Here is a 25201-nt window from a genome sequence, read left to right on the forward strand (position 1 = left end):
GGCTGTACATCTAAATAATTAGTTCACTGGTTCACAGGAAAGCTAAATCTCCAAGCCTTTTTTACTTTATACAGTAAATCTTTGCAGATTTTGTTACATATCTGAACAGCATGTGTGAGGCCTTTTGGCTTTTCCCTTCTTGGCTGCAAGTCATTACAGCTTGAACACCGACCTGGCAGAGTTTTTACACCGGATGCCCTTCCCGACACAACCGGGCCCCCCCCCAAATTGAAAGCACAGGAGGGACTGTTTTTGAGCAGCCTAATATGCCTTTTTCTTCACCTACTGCGGATTGATTGAACAAATATGATTATTTTTTTTTTCAGATTTTGATCTGTAACAAACTGGAGGGGTTCTCAAATCATTAATGTGTTTGGAAATAAAAGCTCTAACATTTTGGAGGTGTGCTCAATTTTGAAACACATTTCTGATGTGACAGAACTGACGCAGAAACTGACATTCGAGCGCCAGACTTTGCCATCGCTATCTTTTCTGGTTGCTGCTGTGTCTGCATCGTGGTCCAAGTTCAATGTTCTGGGCATAACGTCATCACTCTTCGCTAACCTTTGTCTGCATGCTCAGCTGCATTCCCCCCAGTTACTTTCTTACCTTTACGTTACGTTTATTTTCCCATCTTCAAAGATGGAAATGGAGCTATCATAAGCTACAAGCTCAAATACAAGTGACTAAGAAACACAGTAAAAAGGATGTGTTCTTTATATAAATAGAAATATCACTTAGATATTAGACCCCTGGCAATGTTGTTTATTTTAATGTCCCCCTTTAAAAAAAGGCTCTTATCATAGTATCTTTGACGACTGCAAATCAAAAATAAAGATGACTGTATCTCCTTCTGGTTTCTATCTGCTGCTGTTATCTCCACCCTTCTCTCATTTCACTTTCCCAACTATTTGCCAAGCTACTCAGCCAGATGTTGCCAACCAACCTGCACTATATTTAGAGTCAAAAACTCTTTTTAATAGCTGAGTGGAAATAACAGAGCTTAATCCATTCCCATGATGTGTGTCCACACCATAGGAATGGATGCGTATCCACAGTACAAGTGAGTTGCTGTGAGCTCTTATAGATTCCTTTTTTACAGAAGCAAAACAAAACAAAAAAAAACTTCTATGCTGTTGTTGCTTTTTTGTCTTTTTGTTATTTAACCACAACTGCTCAGTAGTATGGAAGTCCTCATGGGACTTTCAGGTCACTTTTTCCACAATGATTGTCAATGATTGCTATTCTTGACCACGTCGCCTCATGCAGTTTAAAACCCTCAGGCATCTCCTAACCACTGCTCAGTCCACGTTCCAAGAGATGAGCTTTTTTTGGGCAAACTAGCGTAGGGGAAATTGTTTTTGAAAATGGCTTCCAGCAAAAAAGCAAAAAAAAAAAAAAAAAAAAAAAACTACAACATGTGGTATGGTTAGACTACGCTCAAAAGATTATTGGTTTTGTCCTGGTCCAAGATTTTTCTAAGCCTTTGCTCAAATGCGAATTACAGACAGGGGAGAGGTTATAACGATGGGGCGGAAGATTTCTGGACTCCAACCAAGGCATTGTGTTGGAGAGCACAGCCAAGCGCTTTATGTCTAAGGCCCCGTGTCAGACAGGATGTGAGGAAATCATTTTCAGTCATGTTAAAAAGGTTGATTAATCACTCCTTTTGCACTTTCTAATATATATATATATATATATATATATATATATATATATATATATATATATATATATATATATATATATAATTCGCTAAAAAATAAATATGCATATATGTAAGTGTCCCTGGCCCTGTGGATCTGTTACAGTGTGCGCGCTAAGTGTGTCAAACTCTTGATGTACATTTGTTTCTGTGTGTGAGAAGGATTTGTTGACCTGGACAGCAGGGGGAACAATGCTCCTGTTTCCAGTCTGTGTGTCGCTGGGCTCATTAGTGCGGTGGTGAAAGACGAGGCGCTGCTCGCCATTTCCTCTCCCTCAACCCTGTCTCTCACACCCTGTCTGCCCTTTACACAGACATACAAAAGTAAGTATTTTCTGTGTTAATGCTGACCTCGGTGCATTTTAATCCGAGCATGCATTTTCCATTTGGAGACAATATGGCTGACTAGGTCTGTTTAATCTTTGTGTATTTTCTGTTCCTAATCTGAGAGATAAAAAATGAAAATGCTGCTAGTCTTTCAACAATCTTTGCGTTTGCACCAGTGTCTGAACGCTGCTGCCATACTAGAACGATAATAAACAGTTGATATTATGTATTGCATCGCTGTCATTTGTTGTTTTTTTTCTGTGTTGTTTTCATCCTTAATATAATTCTTTTACCTCTTTTAACTGTCCTGCTGCATGGCAACAATGCTGATGGATGTGTCGCCCATTTCGCAAATTCAGAACGTTACATATTGAAAACTGATTTTTCTTTCTCAAATTGCTGCCAATTTTGAGATTGTATCTTTGTAATAAACTTCTTCATTCTACATTTTATTGCTTAAAATTCAAAAGACTTACAACAACATGGATCAAAGAGAGTACGTTTTGCTCTATACTGATAGCTTTTGGATGTAGACATATGTACGACTGTTGTAGCTGAGTTGCTGTTTTCAGAAAGATGCAATAACAATTTGGCTTGAGGTCTCAGCCTTCATTGGTCAAAAGCAAAATGCTTTTTATATTTTATTGAGAGAATTTATATGTTTGGGTTACAAGATCACAGAATAGGTTTTCCAAGTTAAAAAGCTTATGCAACATGGACTGAGGGTGGCTCTAGATGATGCTAGCCCGCCTACACCACAATGAAATATCAGAATGTTGGAGGTTTAAAAGACAATGCTTAAATCATCCCATCATGACTTAAACAAATATGCACAATTTAGACATAAACCAATCTGGTTTTGTTGAGTTTAGAGAAGCCTGTTTTTATCATCACAATCCATTCTGCACCGTGATTGTGTAGATCTCAACTTCTCACAGGCCACACAAAAGTAACACAGTATGAAAACACACATTCTCAGGTCATCACTGATCTTTAGAAATAGGAAACATACAGAGCAGAATGATCATACAGTTTTTGATTAGTGATTTAATGATATATTTATGAATTTATTTCATTTTGTCCCTTTTGGCCTCCAAACCAGCGCAGCAGTTGTACAGTAAGTTTTTTTTAAACTATGTGAACTGTTTACTACATAACCTAAAGGTGCACTGGTAATTAGATGGTGACTAGAATTAATACATTTTCTGCTTGATTGGGACCTAACCTTTGACCAGCCCATTGGAAACAAAAAAGTCCCATCATTTTCCAGTCAGTAAATGCACCATTCTAGTGGCTGTCGACAACACTCTCACTGCTTTTAGCAACAGTGAGGTGTTCAAAAAAGACTTCTCACACAAAAGGTGAAAGAAAATACTTAAATGTACCCTGTATTTTTCTCATGCAGAGGCATGACTGCAGTTAATTCAGGCTGTGAGTGAGCGAGAGAGAGCAAGTCTTTCAGCAGATAACAGGAAGACTTAACAGAGTACAGCAATATTGCTCTGTTTGAACATTTTCAGCCTAATTAGATTTGGAGTTGTTGCCAACCTTTTTGAAAATGTCAAAAAAGATTTTCAATCTTTTCAAGTAGACCCCTGCCTTAATCAAGTTGAGGTAGGTGTCTACATTCTCACGAACAGGGACTGCTGTTTTTGCAATGCTAGTTTTACTTGATAATACAAAATACTAAAGCCAGATTAAAATGTCAAGTCTTTAATACATTTTTCTTTGTTTGAAATAATAGTCAAACACAGTTTTACAGTTAATGCTCTCCCACAGACGAGCCATGATGTTGCCTCCTCTACAAACATAGATCAATATTGTCTACTCTGGCTAGAAAATAAATAATTTGGAATTCTTTTAATTGTAGGTCTATAGGAAAAAGCTACTAAAACCGGTAATGGCAGAGTAAAGCTTTACAAAAAGTGAAGATCAAAAACCAGCCACAAAACAGGGCGGCGGATCTCTCTTTAGGATATGTAAGCAGACATATATACAAATCCAAGATCTGCATTTCCTAACTGAATAAAAGGGTGAAATGTTGCATGTGCACAGATCTACGGGATAACATATTTAACCAGCTCTGATACAGCACACTGTCTTATCACCAAGCTGGGAAATGTGGAGGAGCTCCCCCAAGCCTGCAGGATCTTAGGCTCATGTGCCAGTCCTGAACACCATCTCAGTCCAGCCTGAATCTCACTGGCTGTCCCTTAGCACTCAGCTCCATACCTCAGGTTTGTTTCCCCCCAGCTTTATTTCAAACCGACAATAACTTCACCGCGAGTTTTCACCTCATGCCTGGGCGATGACTTGTTTCTGTGCCCTGCAGAGTTATCTCTCCCTCTGCCTGACAACAGCTTCAAATCTCAGCGGCCTTGACACTGATGAAAACAGTTGCCACAGCGCGAGAGGACAAACCCAGAGATGAGAAATACTTTAAAGCCTCACGGCTGCTGAGAGGGAACACTTCTTTGCCTTAAATCGTAGGAAATAATGTTGTAGTTTTAGTTGTTTTTCCATTGTGCTTAAGCAGAAGCAGGATTTTTTTTTATTATAAAAGCCACATAGCTGTTGGGGAATCATGACTGTGGGCATTTTGTCTTCTTCAGTTACACATTATGGACTCCCGAGTGTTGTTCGCTATCCGATTCGCCGAATGTGGCCTGTATGATTTGATTGTGTCAGACTCAAGCTCCCTCCCTGCCAAAAAAAGGGGCCATTGTCTGACACCAGAGGCTCACCATTAAGAATGTCTTCCTTTTTTTTTTTTTTCACTTCCCGCAAACTCCTCCTGATCAATGGGGCTGTTCCTCCGGCTGTTCTGAAGAGCCACTGCTCTGTGGGCGTGCAAGGGATGAGCACCTGGGCCCCATGCAGCACTGGAGAGGAGCCGTGTGCTTGTACGGCAGCAGGAGGGTATTAATGAAGACGTGGAGTGCTCTATTATCAGAAGGCCAGCAGCGGGGCCTGGAGAGATGACATTGTTTGAGCCTTTGGGCCTGGAGGGAGCTGGGGAAAGAACTGGAAATAAGCAATGGCCACTAATTATCACCAGACTGCCAAGGGTCGGCATTGTAAGTGAGAACTGGGTATCAGTCGCCTCACCTGGTTAAATAAAGGTTAAAGGAATATAATAAAATCAAGACTGGAATCAAGAGTTTCTTGTTGCTGATTTTTAACAAAAGAAATTCCAATTAGGAGATCACATCTGCATTTGAAATGTGCCGTTCCCTTGATTCAGAGCAGCCCGCTTCCAAAGAGTACCTGGTATTAACTTGCACCTTGGTTGCTGACAGAGATCACTGGAGACCATTCCAGTGCCGCGTGTCATTTCCTGTCTGGTTGGCGTCTCTCGCAGAGGCCCTCACTCGTTTATCTTTACAGTTTCCTTTTTCTGCTTTTTTTACTGGTCGGCTTTCCCTTGTAGGGAGGGGCAGGTGAGTTAGGGGATTCAGAACTGAGCAAAAATTGTCCCTGCGTATGGCCCTATGGACCCCACTTCCCTGCTCAACAACACACTCACTCACAATGGGGTCTCTGTAATGCAGGCCCCATGCACACTCCTGCCTTCCCCCAAAACAGGAAACCAGGATTCGCAGAGCTCTTGTTTTTTATACTAATTTCCTGCCATGCTGCCCCTTCCCCAGATTATTTTCTTTCTTTCCTTCTGGTTCCTCTCAGATTGGATACACCTGATCAACTTTAGGTTTGAAAGTAATTGCTGTGTTTGACGGAGGAAACATAAAAAAAAAACAAAAAAAACAAAAGATGCAATTATTTTCATAAAGCCAAGTGGACATGTGCCTGAAATATTTCTCTTCAAGCATGTAAAAGTTTTGCATGATCATCATCCGCTGATTGCATGCATGATAGACATGGACATAAACTCTGCAAGGTAATTAGCAGTATGCACGGGAATAGCAGCATACTTTTATTTGAGTTTTCAAAATCCCTTGGTTGATTATACGTTTCTATAATCTGCAGCTCGGAGAGATGGAGATGTTTCCTGCCAAGAGAAACACCGAAACCATTGCTGACTCCTGCTAAGGCTTGTTGAGAGGCCAAACGCAGCGGTTTTTGGGAGACCCACCACCAATCAAAGTCTCCAAAAAAAGACACTTCAGTTATGTATTTTATGGTGCATACACAGTGCCTTGCAAAAGCTTAAAAACTGCTTGAACCTTCTAATATTTTACGACAATACAATGGCAAAGTGTAGTTTGTTTGGAATTGATTTGATATATCAACACAAACTGTGCTGAGAAATTGTGCATAAATTGTGTAACATACAAGGCTTTCAAAATCATTTACAAATAGAAATCTGGAAAGTAGGGGATGCATGTGTATTCAGTCCCCAGCTGGAAGGCCTTTGGCCCTAAGATGAAAGAAATACCAAAAAAAATAAATTAATTCAAACTTCTTCCAACTTTAATACCATATTTCCCTTGTATTGTTTAACTAGGTTAGTGTATCTACTGACAGAAATGTTAACCCAGTTTTCCTGCCACCTGAGGTGTGGATCTTCATCGCTCCTCCAGAGTAACAATCCCCACTTTACCCAGCCTTAGGTGGCTTAGGCATGTTGACAGGCCCTCGTCAGTGGAACGCAGATAACGTGATCAACCATGGCGATGGCGGGAAATAAGAAGCCTAAAAGTGCCCATTTTCTGAGAGTGGAATTAGAAATCTTTAATGAAGTCGCACGGTGCATATTAAACCATGACTAACCAAAAGAAACTATGCTGTTGCTTCGGAAAAAGCGAGTTAGCGGCAGAGAATTGCGAGAAAAGTCAATGCATGAGTGAAGATGTGACAGTTATTTGACAGAGAATTAAAGCTGCATCCTCACATAAAATGGACGTGGCATCAAATCAAGATGAAGTATGAAAATACAGTTTAATCAGTTACGGTCCAGTTATGTTATTTTTATGTTTATCCTTAACCAACTAAAGCATTAATTGGATATATTCAACATACGCAATCAACCATGGAATGGTGAGTTATTGAAATAAGTGATATGATCATTGATCTTTTTGCCAGTATTTGGCTTCACTCATCCTTCTAAAAATGACGCTGATTTTCTTGTAGGTGTATAATTTGTGCCACCCTCACTTTATATTAATGATATAGGCTATATTTATATTTTAAGTTGAAGTAAAGGTGGCATTACTTAAGTGAAGAAATGTGCCGTTGCCCTGACGGTGTTGGGGGGAAATATATGAACAGAAACTACAATATTTGAATGGAAAATTACGGTATTAAAAAGCTGCCGTTGGCATAAAAAAAAGAAGTGCAGCACAAGGAAATTGTTCAGAACTGACAGTGTCCCCTCATTGTGTTAGAAAAGCATTGTGCTTTTCTAACACAATGCCAAAAAAAGAAGAAAAAAAAAAAGCGATGTGCGGCTGAGAATATTGAGATAAATCCATGACAGTGGCAAAAAACACTAACCCTTGAAAATAAAAATAATCCAGAAATGATAAAACATTTAGTCATGGTCTGATCAGCCTCTCCTGACAGAGATTTATGTGGAGTATTTGCGCTCCAGCATACAGACTCCTCCACAAAAGGACACGCCTTTTCTGACACTTCCTCATGCAGATCTCAACTTAGAAGTAGGAAAAACTCAGAGTTAGCACTAACAACTCTGCTCTCTGCAGGGTTGTTTCACAGAAGTAATTTGTTGTCATGATTTGACTCAGAGTAAAGGCTTTTGAGCTTTCTTGAAACGGAAAAGCCAGGGTAAGCATGAACTGACCCCAAAAATGACTCTGAATATCCACTAACCCAGCTTTCTGAAACGGGACCCTGATCTGTCTGCTGTGTTTGTTCACTAAACCTCAGAGGACTTCACTGAAGATATTACAGGAGCATTTACTCTAGATATGCACAGCGGTCGGCATTTATGAAAAACAGGTGTATATACGACTTCAGAACTTATTGCAGGGCGTCCCACTTGTTATTTATGGAATACAAGGGTCCTTTCATAGCTTCATTGGCCTTAACCACAGAATGTGCTGTATATATATACTGAGACCAAAATTACAAACAGGTGGACTCTATTACTGACCAATTGGCTTCTGAATGGCATTCGGTTGTATTGGATTTTATTTAGGGTTATCAAATTAAAGGGGACAGAATAAATATCTATGACGCACCTTTTTCTCTTTTCATTAGTAAAAAAGGGCGATAACCCCTTCACAATTCGAGAATCAAGAATCGTCATTGTCATTAAGTCACTATAATGAAATTTTGGTGAGACACTGGCTCAGAATTTACACAGATTCACACATAACACTCAGACACACAACAAGACATAATATTCAAATAGTTGAATGCACCGACAACACTTCCTGAGAAGCTAAAAGCATGAAAATTAGCATCTAATAAGATTCAAATCAGCAATTATATACTAATTTGGTTGGTCATTCAAAATCACTGCATTTGTGGTTGCAAGGTGACAAACTGGTTAAAGGTTAAATGAGTGTGAAAACTGAATGCTGAAAGGTGGCCATGGGTTGATGAAAAGGGTCAACCAATCCTGACTTCCAATGTTTTTTTAGACCTAATCTGGATCTTCCTTAGATTTTTTTCCAAGTTGAACAAAGACACGGACTATCTTCAACTTTAAATTGATCTCGGTAAAAAACTTTTTTTTTTTCTCCAGCAGAAAGGTTTTATTGGCAGCTTTTCCCTTTTATTTTGTAGAATTAAATAGGACTATGTAGGTAATTGACTCATCAGGGAAAAGAAATGTTTTAGCCAGTAGGTGGACTACAGCCTGCAGAGAGCCTCAAATGGAAGGAACGACCAGAGAGCCAGGGAGCTGAGGAGAGAGAGAGATGTAGAAAACAAGCAAAGGAGCACAAATGGAAGTGAAGGAAGTAAGTTCAGAGAAAGCTTTAGTTCCACCAGAGGAAAATGCCATCATGTTTGCAGGCGGAGAATGTGAACGACAAAATAGCGGGTATATAAAGCACCCAGTTTGGTAATGGGCTTAAGAGAGGGCTCGCTCGCTGTTTGGAAAAAAAAAAAAAAAACTGGCTGAGCCAGGCTTGAAACACAAACACACCCCTTCCCTACAGTTTATCTGAAAGACACATCTGGAGTCTATCAACTACCGCAGCACCCCCTTTTTCGGTTTCCACTCTTGAGCACGCTTAACCCCTTCCTCACCCACTCCACCCCTTAATGTCATACAGTCTTATTAGCTGATTGTTGCCTAACGAGCAGCGACTCAACGCTGTGTGGGTGAACACAGGCTTGCACAAATGTGCATTTTGCTGTTCATTTGAAACAAGGTTGCTGTCTGTAACCTCCACAGCTGGCCTTTGTTTCCTTCAGGGAGGTGGGCTGCTGCAATCTGACCCTGGTCTTGCCCAGCCTATTCAGGACCGAGAGGCTTCTCACCATTTCTAAAAACGATCCACTGTTTTTACCAACTGTGACGCTGCCCGCTTCTGCTATAACGTGAATGTAATTTGCTCAGTAGGATTGATATAAAGTTAATCTCTGTTTTTATAAGACGAACTGAAGTAGTACTTAGCGTCTTTCTAACCCTTCATCTCCCTCTCTGTTCAACCACCAGCACACCGACTTTAGCCAGCTCGGCTCCGCTTCCCCTGTGTCAGATGGTAAAGCTGTTTAAGTTGGACCTCTTCCTAACCCCAGCCGTCCAGAACGGCAGAGGCAATTTCGAGGTTCACTCACGACACGAGAGACTCGGTCAGTGAGACCAAATGCACCCCTTCTAGTAAAACCAGACAATATCATGTCCAAAGGTTATGAGTTGGGTTAGACTAAGCATGAGGCAGTAAATAATGTCAAGGTTTTTGAAGCGGTTGCGGTTCAAAACCACAAAAAGTTGCCATCCAACTGGCGGTGTGACCAGACGTTATTCTCCAGCTGCGTGGGCACGGCGCCGCTGCTCCCTCGACTGTTGCTACACACTGGCAGTCAGCTGGCTGAAAGCATTCTGTTACATTTTTCGTGGTGTGGAAACTAAAAGATTCCCATCCATCACACTTATGGAGCTAACGTGTGTGTGTGTATGTGAGATCAAATGCATGGCAGCAGGAGTGTGGCAATAACTCCCACCCACTTTTAAATCTCCATCTGGTACTGAAGAATGAGGCCCCCTGTAAGAACAACGATATACTTAGGACACCAAAGCCGATGGTTTAATTAATCACCAAATTGGAGCAGTTAGGTGCCTCAGTCTTAGATTTATGAATTAAATGAGGTAGGTTGAAGGACTATTATGATTTAAGAGAATCTGAGCCCGGTACACATTATGTAATAGTAGCAGAAACTCAGAGCTGTTTGCAAAGAGCTGAGTTCAAGTACAGGAGACGAGGTGATTGAGGTTTCTGGTCCTCACTTACAGGTCTTTTCCAGCAAAGCGGTTCAAGTGTTTAATCAGAGCTGGTGCTAGAGCCAATTACTACTGATCCTCCCCCTGTTTTGTTCTTTGATTTTGAGAAGGACTGTAGTGCATACAGACAGTTTAACCATGCAAGTCATAATTTTTATCCCAGTTTCCCTGCAAACAGATGTTCTAATATCACCGCATTAGTTTATTAATGCTGTTTTACACAACCAGCAATGCTGGTGACCGTTTCACAATTATAATCATTTGTCTAATCAGCATAATCAACTGAACTGAACTAGAAGCGGTACATTGAATCACTTAGTCACCAGCTATTATTCTGACACAAGTCAAATTACTGATCATCGCTGAAGAGCATTTGTTACAGTTTATTTTTGTGTTCTAAATTCGACCAATCAAAAAAGAAACTAAAGACTGTAGTTTTAAACATGGTGCTCACAATGTTTTGATTGGCTGGTGTTCTGCATGAGCCCGCCTCCAGCTCTTGACGAAGGCGGTCCTTTCCTTTTGTCCAGCAGTGAACTGCTGCTGGTTTAGCATCAGTTTTTCTGGGGTAGGGCCAGAGTTTGCTGCTGTTAAAACACAATCATCTGCACCAGTTAAGAGCTGGAACAGATTTGGAGGGAAAAGGTCATTCAGGAGCTATCAGACCTTGATGTGATTGACGTATGGAATAGATCCCAAGCCTATCTGCCTTGGGAATTTGCACACAATAGAAGAAGAAATCCTCTCTACACACCTGGAAGAACATAAATTTAATGGCAGCATTTCCGATCTTTGCAAATAATATTAAAGCAATAAATATCAGGAACATAGAAATATAAAAAGGAATTTTTCCAAAAACGATATTACAGAAGCTTTTTCTCTAGTTATGGATAGTAGTCCACATTTATGAACAACAGGTGTAGATCCGAGTGCAAAACTTATTGCAGGGTTTCGCACTTGTGGTTTATGAAATATAAGGCCTTATTGGCCTTAACCACAGAACGTCAAAGACATGTCACTGCCTCAGTACTGCCTTCCTACATATTTAACATTTTAGCATACATTATGTCAAAGAATTCAGCGACATCAGTTTGTGTACGCTATTTACCACACGTGTGCGTCGCTACTACAGAATTCACACAACTGCCAATCAAATGTCTCAACCATCAATGACTCCATAAAAACATTACTGGATTTCATGAAACATCATGCATACGCTCTGTTTGAGTCGAATTTGTCACTGTTGATTTTAATACACACCCACTATTTAAATTGGGAGACATCAAAAGTGACAACCAGACTTAAAAAAACTGATGTTTAAAAAAAAATCTCCTTCTTGACTTTACGTTTATTTTGACAGGAGTAGCGATGGTGATTGTTTTTCTGTTTTAATTTGTCTAGAACTGCGGTGCAGATAACTTGATACCAGGAAACTATGTGTGTCCAAATCACCTTTCTGAGGACCTGGCCTGCATAAACTGGGTCCTTTAGATGTCTTGAAGTTTGGGAAGGCCAGAATTGATCACCTGTAAAATTGGGCGGTCTGGCCTTCTCCAGCTGTTCCCGCCCTCACCTCAGTGTAGCAACTCTCACCCAGCAACCATGACAGCGTGAAGCACAGAGCTGTGAAGCCATAAAAATAGAGCTTGAACTTTTGCTCCATTTTTTTTTTATTTGTTCTGTTTATTTATTCCTCGAGGAGCTGCAACAGTCGTAACCGTCATGCAGGCATGTGTTAAAATTAGCAAATTGTTTATTCCCAAATACACTCTCAAGCAAGACTTTAGATTTAATCAAATAAATCTTGTTGAGAAGCCTAACTTTAATCTAAGCCTAACCAATTTGCTTGGTGACAGCTGAAACTGAAATGAACATTAGTTGTTAGATATCTGATTGAATTCATTTGTGTTTGACTTCCAGTCAGTGGTGAAAGCAAATGGGAGTGTGAAGTCAAGGTGCCGGGAGGCAGGCGTTCTCTCCGGGTGTGGCGAGACCGACAGGTGGCGAGGTGATTTAGTAGCTGTAAGCAGAGCAGCAACGGACATCTCCAAAGACGTTGGATCACTTTTGCAACAACTTGATAAACCAACCAGATATTTGGGGTTTATACATTCTCGTCTATTATTTCATAGAAAGTGCACAATACCAAACTTTAATCACAGTTTGTGCCACTCTCCTCCGCCATTACCGATTTTATTTAAATATTCAACTTCGACTCACAATGACTCATGAGGCAGGGTAATAAACAGAGGGCCCATCCTTTAAATCTGGCGAAAAGAAGGACGCATTTGGAGGAGACTTCAAATTTGAACAGCCTTGCGGAAATTGGCCAACAAATGCGGCCCTCGAAGGATGGAGCCCCTGAATTTGGACACACTTATTTTTATTCATGGTACTGACACCATAAAAATCTCACACCAGCCCATGTACAATTCAGACATATAGAATTTTAATATTACATTATTTAACACAACGCAAACATGTTTCTGAGCATGTCTTATTCTTGTCATGCCCTGTTTGGGTCACTGCTCATAGAATTCCTTCAAAACCTCCTGCAAAGCTTGCAGCGAGAATCTAAACTAACCTCCAAAGTTCCTGATGCTGAGGGAAGATAAAGAGTAATTGGCACAACGTATTGTGTACATTCTTCTCTAAAATGCTGTAGGTATAGTACATTCATATTATTACACTGGAGATCATTTCAGTCTCTTTTGGTGATAAAGCTCGTCATGCTGCCAACACCTAAAGCCTTCGAACGTTCCCAACCACAAGCCTCGCTCTTCCCTCGCAGACCTGTCCACTTCAAATACCCCGCTGATACCTCATCCATCATCAGTGCTGGCCTTTGCACCCCCCCCCCCACCCCCCCCCTCTGCTCACTCTCTCCATGTTGGGTGAGCAGACCTGATAATGAGGGCCCCTTGTGCCCTGCCTGCCTGTCCCATGTCCCATGGTGCTGTGGGGCCCGGTTGGACAGGAGCCAAACTGCCTGGGCACTCTTTCCTCATTATTCTCATTACCTTACCTCAAATCAGCACAGGACAGGCTGCTGGGATCTGCCCACGACTCATAAAGTTCTTGGCTCGTTAGTGCAGATGCCAGTGAGAGACCCTGTCACGAAGAGTCCGCACAGAGGTGAAGGAGCTCAAATAGCTACATAAGAACAGTATCAAAGGACTGATGATGGAGATTAGAGGCATAATTCAGGATTATGAGTAATGTTCTTGAAAGGTTGTAAGCGATTAATCTAACCTGCAGATTACTGTCCTGTAGGTGTGTGCAGGGGGGTATCAAGGGCATCATACCTTGTTTATATATATATATAATATATACATATCCTTTGCTCACCTCAGAGCAGCTCCTAGCTTCAGCCTATGGGTCAAACTAGTTTAAGGCATTAGCTGCTTAAAACCTTTTAACAGAACCTTCCTTCAGGAATCCAGAACTATCCTGTTCAGGTAATTTATTTTCCACAAAGCGGGGACCGCCACAGGAGCCAGATATGATTGATGGGTGTGTTCAGCCTTTCAGAGCTGGAATGACACTGGATATTCCAAGATTCAAATGTAGCTGTTGGATGGCAGGCCGGTTTAAAGAGTTACAGAAACACAGCAGACCAGTAAAAGGGGCAAAAACAAACCAGCCTAAATTGCGCCTCCGTACTTGGGCGGTTTGGCAGGTTTTGAAGGCAACAGTGGCTTTGAGGCGCTTTGTCCCAATGAAAGAGCTAACTGTGTGGATTGCTGTGCTGTCTGTTCCCAGCCTGAAGGAGGGTGGCCTGCCCGGCTCGTGGGCAGGCCACCCTCCTAACGGCAACAGATCAGACCGCTTTCAGCACTGAACGGATGTCTGGGGAGAACGTGCGGACGTGAGCGTGTGTCTACCAGGAGAGTTACCAGACCCTTTTAAAATGATCAGCCTATATCTTAAGATTTCCATATCAGGGAAGAAAGAAGCTGTTGCTGGGGGGGCAGTCACAACAGAAGTAGGCCAGGAGGGGTGTGTGCATCTGTGAGCGTGTGTGTGTGTGTGTGTGTGTGTGTGTGTGTGTGTGTAGTTAGGGGAGCAGACTTTGTTTATCCTTGTCACTTTGGGGCAGAGATGCAGTGTAATTCCCCGATGTGTGTTTACTCAGCCCCAGTGGGCTGGCCTTTGATTACAGCACTGACCACATAATATGAGTAAGTGTTCACAACTACTGCAAATGACAAGCACATGTAGACGCCAAACTGGAAACAGTGAGAGGACCTGAGGAGTCACAGTGGGGCAAGGAGACCAAACAAAACTGCAATCTTGCTCTAGGAAGAAAACTCGCATTGAAACATTTGCTATAAACTCACATCCCAGTTGATTCCACAAACCCTTCCAAGGCTACAACTGTAAATTTCGAAGGGGCATTTTTTTTTCTTTACAACAGACGGTGATTTTCCTATGAGCTCAGATGTAATTACAAGCTGTGTTGGGTACTCAATTAAAGGTTGAGAGACGTCAGAGTGAGTGAAAAGACCTCCTCTGCTCTGTCTCAGAGAATGAGACAGAGGCTTTGGCAGAGGAGTGAAATGCGGTCCACATGATTTATGTTATCTCCTGTCTTTGCAATAAATGCTTACATCTCCCGCTGTGGACCGTAAGCAACTGTGCGTGCCGTGTTAGTTGGGCTCCATGCTGTAATGAAGAGACATCACACACATGTGATCATTCACACTGCAGGTCAATTTGAAATGTCATTGCTGGACATCAAGCTCAACTTCTGACTCCAGCAGACGTGGTACTGAAGCTCCAAGACATGAAGGAAGTGTCTGAATTCTTAATAATTGATGACAGCATTTAGGTCTAGTTATCAAATTTTATATATATACACTGTTAATTGATTTAAAAAATGAATTAATCAACTAATTATTCGCAAATCTGTTAAAGACTGATTCATGATAAATCACATTTCAAGTCCACTTCTAACTAAGTCATCAATTCAACAAAACTGACTTTTTTATTTGTTTTTACTTTAACACCCTTTTAAAAAAGCTGTAAGAAAAACTTGCTTTTGCGTACAAATGCACAACATAGCAATAATTGAACTAAAGTGCATTGACCCAATAAATTTGTAGTTCAAAACATTCACTGTTTGAAAAACTATATGATCGAACATGCATTTGCATAGTGGTGTTCAGTAGACTTTATCATAGTTAATGCAAAGGAATGCAAGTTAAGATTGTTCATTTGCATATAAAACATGATTTTTCATAACTGGTTAATGGGCTAAACTCCAATTGTGTCTTATTTAGTGGAATGATTACAAGTTTGAAAGTTGAAATGTGAAAACATCTCCAGGTAAGAGATAGTCCAGATAGTGTTTTATTTTATATAAGGACAGTTTGCTCAATTTTTTTGCCTCACTGTCTAATTCAAATGTGGGGGGAAAAAAACAAATAATAATTTTTACTTTTATTGGCTGTAATAAAGCGAACTCCAAGTCATGTCCTGATTGGGCGATCATGACAACTCCTTCTCTGAAAGTGCTGGGTGCTGATGAGCTTTGCAGACCAAGATAGAGCCAACCAGACCCAGCACAACAACTGATCATCCCGTCAGATTCGGCAGCAATTGGCGTTTTTGTTCGCATCTTCATGATTATCATATTAGGTTTTTGTGTCGCCTTTCATTCATATCATCTGTTTCTAAACCTAAGGGGAGACATCACAAAGACATCCAATGAGGTGAGCCTGTCTTTGAGTGACCAGAACCACAGCTGTTGTGTCAAGCCGAATGAAACAACTGTGGGAGCCTCCCCCTGGAAGTCACGCAGTCGGCCCATGAGTTAGCTAACACTTCTGTTTCAACGCAACAGCAGCCGCTCTTTTTCTCTTCTGTCATGGCAGTTCTGGTCTGAGAGGCTGATATATCAAAGGATGTTTTGAAACTTTGAATTTGTTCTCCCTTTTCTTTTTTCCCCTTAATATTAATGTTTGTCATTAGAACCCAGAATTATTATCCATAAAGTACTTAAATTCCTGGGATATTGATAAACCTTTAATAAAAGCTATTTTTTACACAGCTTGGATAAAACTCTTCAAATGTTCTGTCTTAACTCTAGTAATAGTTCATGAAGTAGAATCAGTGCCAGTACCTATATTTATCCTTGTTTGTCTCTATTTACTTAAAAAAACATCAGAAGATTAGCATTGGTTTTTATTCTTATAAATCTAATCCTTGATTGTGTAAATTATTAGTTTGTGGTGTTTTTGCAAAAAATTATTTTTTGCTAGATATAAATCTATAAATCTTAATCTAATGAAATATATCAAATATCTTTGCTTCTATTAAATGTGTGACGAAATAAGTTTAATTGAAGGTAAAGAATTTTATGTGAACCATTTTTAGCTATTGCCTATTTACTTCACACAAATCTTTTTTTCAGTTTAACCTCATTACTTCTCACCAGTTTAATCCTTGCAATACTGTAGGTGTAAGGCTGTGTTTGTGAGCAGGCTCAGGTTACCCAACCTATTGACCCTGCGGCACCCCAAGGAGCGCTGTCCCTTTAACAAAAACAAGCAGCGGGGGTTCGTTTTACATCAAATCCTTTAAGCTGCAGGTCTTTTTTTTTGTTTTTAATTTATATCAGCGATCATCTCAACTGGATTATAACCAATATACCTTGAGCTGTTGTCTTTCCCACAGATCAGTTTAAGTCCAGGGTGCCTCGCTGTTGAGCTAAGGATTGACAACTCTGGTGTTCTCGTGCCAGATAATGAAAAAAAAACTGTGATTTCTGCTCATTTTCTGTCTGTTCTTAACTGGCATGTCTGGTGCGAGCTCCAGTAGGTAGGCACTAACAAGCCAACAACTGCAGCAAATTGCTGTATTTTTCTTTCTTTTAACGTTTTTTGAGAAGCTCGTTAGCATCATGGGTGGCAGCACCAACTGGCATGTGGTAGCAATATTCCTTCAACATACCCACAAACCTTCCCAACAAAATCAGCTTCTCTGGCAGTCTGCGGGATCAGTACTGGAACGGCACAAGTTTATTCTTCCCGTAAAGATTTACTGGGAAATACACAAGAAATGGATCTTACATTGAGAGTGTACATACACGGCCTGGCCAAAACAAAAGTCGCCACCAAACAAATAAAGAAGGGTCACACACTCTAATTTTCGTTGGATCGCCACAGTAGAAAGAAATAAGACCAGAGTGGATTTGGGAGATTTCTTTCACACCATTCCCATGAAGATCAGAAGACCAGGCAAGACGGTATTGCATATGTGCAGTCATTCAAAAAGGGACTTGGGGAAACTTCCGGAAACTTCTGACCCTTGCTTTGAGGGTAACTCGGGGCCGCCATAAAGCAGCGCTCTAGGTCACATGACCTCCACGTCACACGTGATGGATGTTACAAGTTACATAGGCGGGTTTTTGAGAAGGGCAGGCCACACAGAGCATCCATGGTACCATCATGCTCAGGCTCTGTTTTTTTTTTCCACACTTGTTCATGTGGTCTGCTCAAAGTGGATGGAATAAAGAAAGGAGAGGACAAACTCCAGATGTGTCACCTTCCTCTCAAATCAGCAACTAGAGCAATGAAAGTTAGAGAGAAGTGGGCATTCCAACACAAAAAAACACAATCAAACTGTTTTCTGATATACTAACACAGGCTAACATTAAGCTTCTGGAATTTTTCCAACATAAAAAAGTAACATTTGTGGACTTTGCTGAAAAGTCAACCAATTTAGATAAGTTCTTCCATTTCCTATAAGAAGACAGAAACTCTACATATCATATGATTTCTGCCTGGAGGCGTCCTTCCACAACCAACAAAACTATCAAGAATTAATCACACAGAACCATCTTATCTCTTAAAATTTTCAGCACTTTAGCCTTCTTTTGATCTTATCTACTGTGTATTTTAGAACACTTTGGGGCCAAAGACATTTTGCACTACGGTTCAATGACTGTCACCAGGAGCCCAGAGCATTGTGTCACACCTGCCAGAGAATTAATCGTCCATCCCTTGTCTCACACCCCATTAAGAGAGATTATGATGCTGTGAAGGAGGGCCAGACTGTCTGAAAGCTGCAAGCACAACTGCCAGCACGGTCCTCTTGCCAGAAATCTCTCTTATCGTGTCTTTTGGAGTGGAGTTTATCAAATAAAGAAGGGTTGAAGTGTAATTATGTGAGGTTTTCAACATAACTCTGTGATAGTCAGTCTGAGTGTATCATCCTCCCTGCTGGAATAAAGCCCATCTTAGGGTAAATGCGCACCGAGCTGCTCAGATCTTCTCTGACACCATTCATCTCTACAAGGCCAAGTCCAGATAGAAGTAAAAGAAAGCATGTTTCCCACAAAACTCTATATACAATATATATATATATATATATATATATATATATATATATATATATATATATATATATACGCAGTATTGATAATGAAAAAATGCCAAATGTAGATTTGAGACTTGCTAGTTCTAAGTTGAGGGTTGTTTGACCAAAACCTGAGTAAAAAAAATGTGGTTTTAGGGGAAATATAAGAATCAGGATACTCACAGCTTTTCCAAGGAGTTAAGTCCAATAAAGGATCCATTTCTCAGAACTCGGATTTTGTTGTGGCTCAGTATTCTGTGAATTGGAAGAAAAGATGTGTTGTTAATAATCCATTTTGACCCATTACAAATGCAAAATTATCAATCTGTAATATGGATTTTACAACTAATAGAGATGTAATGACATGTGAAATGGAGAACAAAGTCAAACAATGAATGCAAGAAAAAAATGTTGACTTTCTGCCGTCATATGAGAGATTAGCCTGACCAGAGGCATTAACTAAAGATGGATCCTAAAACAGCATAGAACACGAGGGATGCTGTAATCTTGATAATTATTCAGCATAGTTTTTTTATATGTAAAAAAAAATTTCACAGATCAAACAAATGTGAAGCATGCCTTGTTTTTCAGCCCATTTTCTACCGGCAAATCAGTTGGCTTACATGGCTCCTATCAGGTCAAAGGTCAAACACGTTGTCTGAAAATGGCCCCACCTCATCAATCCTCTGAATTTTGTGTTGACTATTAACAAATTGTTTTACAATAAGGTTATTGGTTCTGAAACAATTGTCAATATTTTTTTTTATAAAGTAGGGAATCATTTTTTAATGAATAAAGTGAATGATTGCCAACTCAAAACTGCTGAATTTAGGTTTGACCATTGTCTAAGAATGTTGTTTTTAACCCTTGACTTAATCTGAGGTGGTCCTGAGGCTAAAAAAAACATAATTTCTCCTCCGTTTCTCTGCTGTGTAGAAAAAATCATTTAGGTTTTAACGGTCCAAGTATTTTAGATTTTGAACTAGCGAGGATTCCTTATAAACCACCAAAATGACACGTTTAACTTAGTGCACCATCAAATACAGAACGACAGTAAGTGTTGGATAAAACTCTAAAATCTATTTGCACACTTTAAGCTTCTCAGGAAGTGTGTTTGGTCAGTGGGATCAACTGATTTAATTTATATACTGTATATAAAAAAAAATTTGTGTAAATACTATGTCTGTTATGTCTGTGTGTTATGTTATCTGTGTACATCCTGAGCGAGTGTCTCAAAAGAGTGTTACCACGGCAACACTTGATTATTGTAGCCATATTGATAATTGTGATGGCCTGTTCTTATCTTCTCTCTCACACATTTCTTAAAAATTTCTCAGATACAAATCTCTTTTCCTGGTTATCAAAAAGAGCGGTCAGGGGTCCTGGTCATATTAAAGCATTACAGACAGCGTCAGTATTGTGAGCCGGTGGAAATGGTTAACCCCTGTTTAGCAAAAATTTCCCGAGCAGGAAATGGCCTGTATGAATGGCTTTTTATTTGCATTTAGTAGCCTCTGTATTACAGTGTGGGAGGTTGCTTGTTGGGCTACTTTTGGGCTTGTTTTTTTGTTTTGTTTTTTGTTTTTTTTTATCTGGTCGCTTGTTTCTCTCGCAAGATCTGGCAACTCTGAGTTCAAGCACAGTGATCTTTGCTTTGAACAGATACTGCTCAGAGGGGACAGTGCAGTGGAGAATAGTTTGAAAAAACCCAAGAGACAGTGAACCAAGAACAGCCATGTCTCACTCCTAACACTGGGTTTCATTAACGTCCAACTTAAAATAAAAATATTAACAATTAGTACTTTCAGGTTAACAGTGGTTAGGCTAATTACTCGAGCATGCAAGCTAAGAGCAAGGCATGTTTCTACATCTTCTGCAGTCGTCTAGAAAAGAACAGCTTCACAATCAGATTCTGCCAACTGCTTCAAAGATCAAGAATCCTTATTGTCCTTATGTCACTATAAGGAAATTTTGGTGAGACGCCGGCTCATAATTTACACAGATTCGCACATTACACACAGACACACAACAAGAGATAATGTTCAAATAGTTGGATGCACCGACAACACTTCCTGAGAAGGTAAAAGCGTGCAAATAGTCTTTAGCCTCTGATAGATTAAAATGTTCAAGTAAAAACAAAACAGATAGCGGCCACTTTACAGAGCGATGTAAATTACTGTGCAATTGCATTGAAGTATCAGACAAAACACTCCCTGAGAGGTTCGAAAGTGTGCAAATAGTCATCAGCAATAATCGAAATGCTCAAGTTTATTGATAATCATGGAAAAAGACAAGTAGCAGTCAGTTTACAGGATGATGTAAAAAATGTTGTGCAACGGCACAGTATTTTATGGGTACATATCTACACATACATTGCTTACAAGTATTGCTTACATGTATGTGTGGGGAAAATCTAATGAGTTACAGTACAAAATGCCAAAAGTTTAAATAAACAGTTAAACTATTACTGCTGTTTGCTCAGTTCTAAATACACAGCAGCCATTTTGGATTTTAAGATCAGTGTTGGTGAAGAACCACTGCCTTTCCTACTTTGACTTCTGAAATCAGGGGACTTTTATTTTTGTTTTTTGAAGCATATGAACTGGTAGATTCCATTGAAGTAGTTTCTTTCTTTCTTTCTTTCTTTTGAAAAAACAAAACAAATGGAAAAAGAGAAAGTCCTGTTTCCTCAATGATTTTAAAATGTCTTGACAGTAGGTATGGTGGTACATATGTGGCATTGAGTGTGGTGAAACTTTCTACTTAACTTTTGTGCCAACTTTAAATAAGTGTTGACGAAATAGATCAACCAGAAAAGCCAGCGCTGATTTTTCAATATTAAAAGTTAACCAACATCTGTGACCTCGGCAGTTTAATTTTAAGGATGCAGACTTCTGCATGTTTACCTCAGCTGCGTCTGGATCCACAGACCTGCCAAGGCCTCGCCCTGGCAACAGGCAGCGATCATTAACACACCCTTCAGTTTCACATCGTCTCTACTCCTACCACATGGTGCTTAATGGGCTGTTTGTGACATTAAGTGCGTCCTTAATCGAGAGAGGGAAGCTGTGTGTGTGTGCCTTTAAAAGTGGGAGCTGACTGCGAACAGTCTGTGAGATTTACAGATTCAGCAGCAGCCGTCAGCCCCCATTACTCCCAACCCACACCCCTCGCACCCCCCCCCCCCCTCCGTTTCCTGCCACATCAATAAAAATGCAGCCTTTAGCTCCGCGCCTTCCAGCTCAAGTTAATGACCACATTTAATTGTCCAATCTTCGTAATATGGGGATAAACCAGACTGATTCACCTATTTAGGCCTTCACAACCAGCCACAACACGTGAACAGTTTAAAAACAAAAGCCGATGCATGAGGCAAATCCTCCTTTGGTCCAGTTATAAAGTAGAAACTTGGGTTGATATCGTCAGAAATTGAAACTTTTCATACCAAAATTAGAAAAAGAGAGACATTAATTAATTGTTCTCCTCAATAATAATGACTGCAAATGTGTTTTATTTGCTTCAGGCGCTGAAACTGAACTGAAATTAGAATCTGTTTTTTCTTTTTTCTTTTTTAAAAACAAGGTTCAAAAACTAAAAATAGGTCATGTTTACAAATCGACAATGAGGGACTGGGTTAAAGAAGAACAGCCCTTTCGCAATATAGCCTGAGTTTGAACCCATGACTCCCAAGCCTTAAGGTCTTTCACTCGACTTTGGGCACAGAATCCTTTCTATAAATGGATGCAGACCCAAGCTGAAAGCTGCAGAAGACCCGGAAGTGCCTAAATAATTCAATACAGATAAGAGAAACTCACATCTGGGAAAGACACAAGGCGTTTAACTCAAAGCAGACAGATGGTTCCTTTTTGGCTGAGCTTATTATGCTGAACAATGATTATTTGAGAGGGGTAGGATACTTGTTGGCTTTTGTGCCAATATGTGTTTCTGTTTATAGGGACAATATATTCCTTTTCAAGAATCCACACTGCAAGCATAGACAAAGGTGAGTACTGGTGTGCATGGCACAGTATGAGTTGCAAATTCTCATCATGATTTTTAAATTAAGACATTCCTGCGGTCTGAAATATACATTCGTGCAACGGACAAGAAAAAGCAGATGTTTCCAGGAATAAAAAGAAGCTGTGAGACCTGGACCCTGGTGCATTTTAACACAAAACCTGAATTTGTTGCAAGTTGTGGCAAATCACATTGTTCTTTCACAAACAATGAGGCTAGCACGACTCTGAGAAAGAGGGCCAGGCACAACTCCGTAAACAGACAGAAATAGTCAAGCATTCCCATTAGGCTAAACAGGAAACCCAGCCAATTAGCTGTTTATTCGGAAACCAGCTTCGGAGGCCAGGGGTTGTGGAGAGAGCACTTCCTGGACAGCCAGCAGACAGACGGAGCAGTGTCCGGAAGCAGGTGACAGCCGAGGCAGAATGGAGTGCATCTTTTCATCGCCGCAGCGTATAAACCAGCGGTAACGCAGCAGCTTTTCCAGCCAGGATCACTCCTGAGGCTTTGCTGTACATGAGTGGCCTTTTTCTGCACGCCATAAGGCGCAGATCAGAGGGCGGATTGGCCCAATCTGCTTTCAAGACCGGATCAGATGTATGCACAGGCCACAACAGCACACATTGCTAATTTAGTTCAGACTACACCGTAGATGCAATCTTCAAACCGTTTGTACCATCCCTTATTCACTTAACCCCTTCAGACCACAAAGGGTTTTGAGAAACCAGACGAGCTAATTCAATTCATCCAATCATGCAAAAAAGAAAAAAAAAAAGAAGCCACATGTCAGGCTCCAGGATCTTCTTCAGCCATTTTATTTAATTAATTTATGTAAAGATCAAAAAGTTCAAAAAGGGCATACGAAGAGGGACAGGTCCAAAAGAAGAACAGATGCCAGAGCCAAAATTGTGAGAATATTATGTGACAAAATATTTCTTTTTTGAATATTTCCTTTTTTTCTCCTTACTAATCAGTAAATAAAAGAATGTTTGTTGCACATATTTTAATTTAATTGAAATGCAAAAAAAAAGGCAATCCATCCACAGACCTGCAAAAAAATAGAAAGTTGTTTTTTTAAGGTTATTGCGATAATAAAGCCCCATGATATTCCTCATATAAATAACATCTCCCTCACAACGCGCTACACAATGATGTTATGTGGTGAAATAAGTTTAAGCTGTTATGACGAACCCCGAATATGAAGATTTGTGCTCTAGGCTTGACATAAAGTGCTATCTACTGTAATTTTGAGACTCTTATTTCGAAATACAAGGGAGGAACTTCTTCATTAAGCCTGTTGTGTCAATAGACTTAAATAAAAAAAAATGAATAAGCCTCCACCTATTTACTTCACTTGGACACAAAAACGAACAGTGACAGAGGGACAGACAACCACTGTGAAAAAACTACGCCTGGCTAACCGTTAGCCGCTAGTGGTGCTAAAGTCGGAAGTTGTTTCAGAGCTTCGTATCAGGCAAACTAAAGGCCTGTTTCACGGTTGATTATTGAGTCTGAACTGCATTTAATCATGCCGGGGTTAAAAATATAAAACAAACTTAAGGAACAGAAGATCTTTCAAACACAGGTTCATGTTTAGTAAAACCTCTATTCAAGCAAAATGTAATTTTCTGTGCATTCTTTGTAATACCGCTTTAGAATGTAATCCTTAACAATGTCAGTCAGAATACCAATCTCTACACTGATGACACAGGTGTTTATTTTCAGGCAAACGTGGTTGCAGTATTGTCCCTCTGAAGGTTGCATTTTTACGGAGCCCCTAAAGGGACATTGAAAGGGAATTTTAAAGAAAATTACTCTCTGGTGCGCACAAGAAAGTAACTAGTGTGCACCAGATTTTTTTTATTTTATTTCCCTTCAATGTCCTTTTAGGGGTTCAGTACATTTGACAATACACAGCTACATTTATTCCACCTCATACTCATAGTAGCCTAAATACTTTGCTGTTTCCAAACAAAAAGAAAATACATTCAGCTCTCACATTATACATATTTAAGAATTCAATCCAAAATATAATTTAAATACGTCGCAAAAAGCCTCACTGGATAGTTGTTCTTGTTTCTAAGGTTTATTGCCAGTATCTGCTGCTTTTATTCTGATACCTTCAGTTAATTTGTTGCATGATCTGTATTATCTAATTTCTGTTTTTACTATGAGGTTACAGTGCATATTTATACAAAACATGTCTTATAACCCAATGTATCTATATCAAGAAAGTTAAAATAAGGTTTGTGAGAATCACAGCTCTTTGGTTGAGCTGGGAAAACCTGCTGCGCTGTCATAGCCTGGAGGAGAAACACTCAGAGGAAAAACACATCCTCCTGTCTCCTGGCCTGACGGCAGCCAGAATGCTGAGAACTCAAATGCAACAGGATGTCCTGTTAGCTGCTCCTTAA

The 25201-nt window shown here is 40.1% G+C and overlaps 1 protein-coding gene across 1 annotated transcript in view; it reads right to left on the reverse strand.

Annotated features, from left to right (window-relative positions):
* LOC105926836 (adhesion G protein-coupled receptor A2) overlaps window positions 1-25201 on the reverse strand; it is a 57445-nt gene that overhangs the window by 14369 nt on the left and 17875 nt on the right. Inside the window, exon 2 of the mRNA XM_036144476.1 lies at window positions 18954-19025. Within this exon, the coding sequence (XP_036000369.1) occupies window positions 18954-19025 (72 nt within the window). The remainder of the gene's footprint in view (window positions 1-18953; window positions 19026-25201) is intronic.

Source organism: Fundulus heteroclitus, chromosome 12, assembly GCF_011125445.2.
Source record: "Fundulus heteroclitus isolate FHET01 chromosome 12, MU-UCD_Fhet_4.1, whole genome shotgun sequence".
NCBI classification, from domain to species: Eukaryota; Metazoa; Chordata; class Actinopteri; order Cyprinodontiformes; family Fundulidae; genus Fundulus; species Fundulus heteroclitus.